Source organism: Bos taurus, chromosome 14, assembly GCF_002263795.3.
Source record: "Bos taurus isolate L1 Dominette 01449 registration number 42190680 breed Hereford chromosome 14, ARS-UCD2.0, whole genome shotgun sequence".
Taxonomy (NCBI): domain Eukaryota; kingdom Metazoa; phylum Chordata; class Mammalia; order Artiodactyla; family Bovidae; genus Bos; species Bos taurus.
Window position 1 is genome coordinate 82,380,876 of NC_037341.1, and position 7,139 is coordinate 82,388,014.

General features: G+C 53.8%; 1 protein-coding gene across 2 annotated transcripts in view; it reads left to right on the forward strand.

Moving 5' to 3' along the window:
• Positions 1–6,570, forward strand: part of SLC2A5 (solute carrier family 2 (facilitated glucose/fructose transporter), member 5) — a 29,383-nt gene extending 22,813 nt beyond the window's left edge. The window contains exons 6-13 of one of the 2 annotated variants that reach the window (XM_025001418.2): positions 88–240; positions 3,373–3,498; positions 3,611–3,798; positions 3,915–4,025; positions 4,657–4,758; positions 5,045–5,120; positions 5,586–5,713; positions 5,805–6,570. In XM_025001418.2, coding sequence (XP_024857186.1) covers positions 88–240; positions 3,373–3,498; positions 3,611–3,798; positions 3,915–4,025; positions 4,657–4,758; positions 5,045–5,120; positions 5,586–5,713; positions 5,805–6,008 — 1,088 coding nt within the window. In that variant the 3' untranslated portion in view covers positions 6,009–6,570. 2 annotated transcript variants of the gene reach the window in all.
• The last annotated feature ends 569 nt before the right edge of the window (positions 6,571–7,139 follow it).

The window sequence follows — 7,139 nt, forward strand, 5'->3', positions numbered from 1 at the left end:
AGGAAAATAAATGTATTTGAAGACACAGCTTGTCCCTGCCAGACTACTGTTTCCAGATTGTGTCTTTACTTCCACCCCCTCTCCCAGGTCTGTCTTCCAATGTCGTCCCCATGTACTTAGGGGAGCTGGCCCCTAAGAACTGGAGGGGGGCCCTGGGGGTGGTGCCCCAGCTCTTCATCACCATCGGAATCCTTGTGGCCCAGATCTTTGGTCTTCGGAGTCTCCTGGCAAACGAAGAAGGTGAGTTCGGGATGCCTCCAGACCATTAGCCCGCTCCTATGAGCTGGTCTTTTCTGCAGAGCCCTGACCCCACAGTGTGGAGGTGGTGGTTGTGCTGAGCAGGCCTGAACAAGTTGGTGGGGACATACAGACCGGTGTTCTCTGGTCCCTCTTTGGACACGTAGGAGGGGGCTTCGAGGGAGCAGGATAAACTGCTGTCTGAGTGGCTGCTAGACCCGGGGCTAGGTAATGAAGGCAGCCAGGGGGCCAGACTCTATGTTTAAGGCTTCCAGCACCCCTGCACTGGGGCCTCCCAGCAGCTCAGCTGCCCAGGGACTTGTGGTCATCCCACTGCAGACCAGGAAAGAGGGTCACAAGACCCAGCCCCCGTGGAGGTGGTGGTGAGTCTCAGGGCCAGCATCCACCCCAGACCTGGACTCCAGAGCCACACTCCCTGCCCCACGAGCCTGGCGCCTGGCACGTAGTAGGTGCACAGTAGCTCATGACTGTCACTGTGTTTGCATGGCTTCCCCTTTCTTTGTCTTAGGTCTCAAAACTCTGAAGGGAAATCACCACTAATAAAGCACCAGTCAAAACATATAAAGTCTCGTCATGGGCCAGACACAAAGCCTTTTATATTAATTCATTTAATCTTCCAAACAACCTATGAGCATGTACTGTTACTGTACCCATTTTACAGCTGTAGACCCTGAGGCCGGGAGAGGTTGTATTACATGTCCAAGGTGTCGTTAGGACACAAATGCAGGCAGTGCAGGCCTGGGCCGGAGTTTTAAGTACCCTCTCTCCCACCTTACAATCACCCTTGTAAGGATCTGGGACCAGGAGTGAAGCAGCTAGGTTCCTGTCTCCCGGTGGTGGCACATAACCAGCCAGCAGGACCCAGAAAACCCCTGGCACCTTTCAAGTACTCTGTGGTATGTGGGGAAAGAGCCGTAGGTCCACCCAGGGAGAGGGGCTCAGAGAGGGCCTGGGCTGGGAGAAGCAGGACCAGCATTCCAGTGTGAGCAGAGAGGCCAAGAGTGTGAAGCTCTTTGTGTGACCAGGGAGCTGCAGACATCCTGCTGACCTAGCACTTTGTCCCTCCATCCTTCACGGTGACTGTTCAGCCACTGGCACCTCCCCTAGGCAGAGGTGGAGGGCAGAGCCTGGCCTGACTCATCTTAGAATCTCCAGCACAATTCATGGCACATAATAGGTGCTCAGTGAAGAAGGAAGGAAGGAGGGAAGGCCAGAAGAGAAGAGTGTCAGAGTTTATGGAAGCGAGGGGCATAGGAGGTGAGCAGCCATAGCACAAAGGCTGCAAAGAAGTCCGGGGCAGGTCAAGAACCAAGTGTCTGGATGTGGCAGGGACACTGAGACCTTGTGAGAAGACTTTCACATAGGGCCAGAGGGCAGACAGCAGCAGCCCGAATGGCAGGCGCTTCCACGCTTGCTGTAGTCTATGCAAGGGTGATGGAAGCGGAACTCAGATCAGCTAGGCCCTGGATTCGGAGCCAAGAGGTGGGAGGAGCTTGGGAGGATGGTGATTCAGGTTTCAACGTGCCTGAGTTCCTATCTCAGCTTTTCTCCCAAATAACTGACCTCGGGGTGAGGGAGCTGCACCCTCCATGCCTCAGTGTCGGCAGGTGTAAAATGGGGTTGACTCTGGTACCTGCCTCCTGACGTCGCTGTGACAGGGAGTGGGCTACAGGTGAAAAGCCATCAGAATAGTGCCTGGCACACAGATGTCCAAGGTTACACCTTCTGCAAATCCTAGGAGAAGAGGGAGTGAGTCAGGCATTCACAGCTCCTAGAAGGAGCCTGAACCACTCATTCACTTACTTTAAATAGTTTTATTTATATATTTTTGGCTGTGCTGGGTCTTCATTGCAGCCCGGGCTTTTCTCTAGTTGCAGTGAGCAGAGATTCCTCTCTTGTTGCGATGTGCTGGCTTCTCATTGCGGTGGCTTCTCTTGTTGCAGAGCACGGGCTATAGGGTGCGTGGGCTTCGGTAGTTGCAGCTCCTGGGCTCTAGAGCACAGGCTCAGCAGTTGTGACCCACGGGCTTAGCTGCTGCACAGCATGTGGAATCCTCCCACCCAGGGAGGAAACCCGTGTCTTCTGCATTGTCAGGCAGACTCTCCACCACTAAGCCACCAGGGAAGCCCTGAAAGTGAAGTTGTTCAGTCATGTCTGACTCTTTGCGACCCCATGGACTGTAGCCCACCAGGCTCCTCAGTCCATGGAATTTTCCAGGCAAGAATACTGGAGTGGGTTGCCGTTTCCTTCTCCAGGGGATCTTCCCGACCCAGGGATCGAACCCGTGTCTCCCGCGTTGCAGGCAGACGCTTTACCATCTTGAGCCACCAGGGATGCCCTATTTAACCATTTTTATTGTGAGATATGATAACATATACGTGGATCCAGAACTACAGTGGAACCACATGACGTGGAACCACGCTGCACCAAACACCGTGTTGGTGTGACAGGCTCCTGTCCTGACCTGCTTCATTTTCAGCACCGTATAAAATTCCACCTGATGAGTGAACCACCGTTTATGGATGACAGTTTGCCTTGTTTCTGGGTTTCCCTTCTATAATCAGTGCTGCTTGGCCCATTCTCCTTCCACCCCAGGCACACTCCTGAGCACGACTGCTGGGTTAGAGCCTGTGTGGTGTCCAGCATCACTAGCTCCTTTTAGACCATCTCCTAAAGATGCCACATGTCCACACAGCATGTGGAGACTTCCCATCTGCCCACATTCTCACCAGCACTTGGTATCATCTGAATTTTTCACTTTGTTCAGCTGGTAGGTGTGCTCTGTGCTCATTTGCTCAGGTCGTGTCTGACTCTTTGCAGCCCCAGGGTAGGTGGGCAGTAGTTATTCATCATTATCCATTCTCTAAGTGTTTAGAGTGCCCACTCGTCATTAGGTACCAAGGGTTGGCAGACACAGGGATGAAAAAGACAAAGATCTTGTCCCCATCCCCACCCCCACTGCCCCCTGTGTTCCAGACCCAAAGATAACCAATCAGGATAAAAGGCCAGAGCGGCCAATAGGGCTCCACCTGGCTGGAGGCAGAGGCAAGCTGGAGCCAAGGCTGAGTCTGGGGCACTGGGATCAGCTTTCTGGTCACACTGGTTTCCTTGCAGGCTGGCCCATCCTCCTCGGATTGACTGGGATCCCCGCTGTGCTGCAGCTCCTCTTCCTGCCCTTCTTCCCTGAGAGTCCCAGGTACCTGCTGATTCAGAAGAAAGATGAAGCAGCTGCCAAAAGCGGTGAGGCTTTCCCTTGAGACGAGGAGAAGGGACTGAGATTCTGGCATCTTTTCAGGAGTGGGGGGGTGCACCGTGGTCCAGCCCGCAACTCGCCCTCTGCTCACTCCCCCAGCTCTGAGGAGGCTGCGTGGCTGGCATGACGTGGATGCGGAGATAGAGGAGATCCTGGAGGAGGACAGGGCTGAGAAGGCTGTGGGCTTCATCTCCGTGCTGAAGCTGTTCAAGATGAGGTCCCTGCGGTGGCAGGTCATCTCCATCATCGTCCTCATGGCGGGCCAGCAGCTCTCCGGAGTGAATGCGGTAGGGAGCAGGTGTTGGGGGTGGGCGTGGAGCTCGGCCTGGACAACGGCGGGTGCAGGGACACCCCGAGAGGTCCAGGTGGTGGCCTGGCAGGCCTCACCTTGGTTTCCTTCTAGATCTACTACTACGCAGACCAGATTTACCTGAGTGCTGGAGTGAATGAGGACGATGTCCAATATGTGACGGCGGGCACAGGTGCTGTCAATGTGCTGATAACTGTCTGCGCTGTGAGTATCCCGGGAGCCAAGTCCCCGTCTGACACCAGGGATGGAGGGCACCTTGGAGGGGCAGGTGGTCTCAGCCCAGGAAGGAGCCGAGATCTAGGTGGCAATGTGCCTCTTGGTCCCTTCATCTCTAACTTCTGGGCTATCCTCAGATGACAGCCTGTCTCTCCTCATGGGCAGCCTATGACTCCCAAAGATGGAGACCCCACCCACTACTCTGGAAGCTACCACCATGAGAGATGGCTCTTCTCCAATCTTATACATTGGGGGTCACTACCTGTGCCAGGGCCGCTGTGTGATAAACAGGGCCCCTGGACTGGCCATTCAAGGACACACACACACACACACATACATACACGAGAAGGTGGGTGCACAACCCACCCAGCTCCTTGTGCTGTGCTCACTCACTCAGCCATGTCTGGCTTTTCGTGACCCCATGGACTGTAGCCCACCAGGCTCTTCTGTCCATGGGATTCTCCAGGCAAGAATACTGGAGTGTAGCTGCCCCTTTAGAAAGGTGTTGTGTGGAACATGGAAGTGGGGCTGCCCAGGAAGGCGGGTCCGGGCAGGGATGTGGCGGGGGGTGGGGCACGGCCTGCTGAGCCTCCCACTTTTCCTCGCCCTTTCCCTCCAGATTTTCGTGGTGGAACTAATGGGGAGGAGATTCCTGCTCCTCCTGGGCTTCTCTGTCTGTTTCACCGCTTGCTGCGTGCTGACGGGTGCCTTGGCTCTGCAGGTGAGGAAGGCGGAGCCTGGGGTGCAGCCATCCACCTGGGCCCTCCTGTGCATGCTTATCATCATGACGAGTCAGCTGCTTGGGTCAGCCCTCCACCTGCCCCAGCAACCCACTGTTCATTTACAGTGGATATTCCAGGGGTATGCAGGTGGTGCTGCCTGTTGAAAAAGGCCCTCCTTCCCAACTCAGGCAGAGCAGCTAGCCCTCTGGGAGACAAGAGTCCTGATGGTCCCAACCCAGATTGTCTCTGCTTTGGGTGTGATTCAACTCTGTTTCCTTTCCACAGGACGTGATATCCTGGATGCCCTACGTCAGCATCGCCTGTGTCATCTCCTACGTCATAGGGCATGCCCTTGGGCCCAGTATGTACCCCAGAGCTGATTCAATGGTTTCACTGCCCCTCTTCTGTACCACCAGCCTAGAAACTTCTGGTCTGAGCTCCTTAGAGAGGCTCCAGGGAGGGCTAGATTTGGCCCTGAATGGCTTCTGTGCTACGCTCTTGTGGCTGAGGTGTTTGGGCAGAGCATGACAAGAAGGAGGACGGTAAAGCAGCCTGTGTAGGCTGGACACAGTGCCCATGTGGTGGGCAGAGATCTTTATAGATGGTCATGGACCCCTTTTGGGGACATCACAGGATGTCACCTGTTGTGCCTGACTTTTGGTAGATGCCTTCTCACGCTGCTTCTCCACACAATCAGGAGGTTCTGGAGACATACTTGCTCCGCCTTGAGCCCGATGCCTCTGGAACCTTACATGGGCAGGGCTCCAGGACCTGTGGTGGGCTTGCTTGGCCAACAGAGAAGTCAGCTATCCCTGTTCCTCCCCAGGTCCCATCCCCGCACTGCTGGTCACCGAGATCTTCCTGCAGTCCTCCCGGCCAGCTGCCTACATGGTGGCGGGTACTGTTCACTGGCTCTCCAACTTCACTGTGGGCTTGGTCTTCCCATTCATCCAAGTAAGTGTGACCCAGGGCCCCAGAGGCACAAGATACTCAAGCAGTAAATTGAGAACCTTTTCAAAAATGTGGACCCTCTCCCCTCCCACAGGTGGGCCTCGGAGCTTACAGCTTCGTCATTTTTGCGGTGATATGTCTTCTCACCACCGTCTACATCTTCCTGATCATCCCTGAAACCAAGTCCAAGACCTTCATAGAAATCAATCGGATCTTCATCAAGATGAACAAAGTGCCAGGGGTGCACCCAGAAAAGGAGGAGCTAAAGGAGTTTCCACCGTCGACTGCAAGGCAGTAACTTGAGAGGAGGAGCCCATCAATAGGATCTGTGTAGAACTTCTCTCCTACGCTATGAATCCAGATTAAGGACAAGTTCGGTGTGGAATGCAGGCACTGCTGGGACTGTCCAAAGGGCTTCTGTGCAGTTCTTAAAGCCAGGCTGTCTCTTCCCGGATTGACCTACCACCAACCCTGAAGCATGGTGGGCAGCTGTCCCTCAACCGTGCTGGTTCAGCCATTGTGTGGCTCCTGGTAAGACCAGCGCCTATCACAAAAATCATTACCATGATGTCAAGACAGAAGGAATCAAATGTGGCCAAAGAAGCTATCTCTCCTCCAATCCCATTGTCTTCTGGTAGCCACAGGCATGTGTTCAGAGTGGAATCCCTCCTCTCGTCAGATCCATCTCCAGAAACACTACTCTTGGAAAGTGTGATGTCATAAATAATGTCTAGGAATCTGGGAAGCAGGTCCCCATGGAGACTTTAACCAAGTCAGAGATTACTGATCCCAAATTATATTATTACAGGACCATGGCATTGCTTCTGTATACTCAATAAAACAAATATAATCACTTTTCACCAAGATGTTCTGTGTTTCTGTGAGCAGGTAGAAGGTGGGGGCATTCCATGCTCCTCCATGTAGCTTGGTTGCACTGGAATGTCAGCCCCTTGAGGGCAGGGGTTTGACCAGTTTTGTTTTTCCTGGAATCCCCACTGTCTTGAAGAGCCTGGCATGGAAAAGGCCCTTGAACAATACTTGCTGAAAGAAGGGGAGAAGTGAGAGATGAGGTGGTTACAAAGTTGTGATTTTTAAAATTTAAGATTGAGGAAACCTCTGCATGTCTTCAGGTGCATAGCGAGCACTGAGGGGTCCTGAAGATGAGATGAGAAGAGTGAAGGGAGAAGGAGGGAGTGCCCCCAAACACACAGCAGAGCTGAAGGCTTTTCTTAGAGGTGTGCATGTGTGAAGAGGGTGTATACAAAAAGGTGGATAAATCCAAGGCATGGGAAAGGAAAGTGGAGGGACCACCTACTGAAAGGCCTCTGTCAGGATGTGAAATCTCCCGGGAGTTGGGAGGTAGAGACCAGGGGCAGGGTGGGACAGAGGTGGAGTTGGGAGCACCTTTCTTGGGGGTGAAATGGGGATT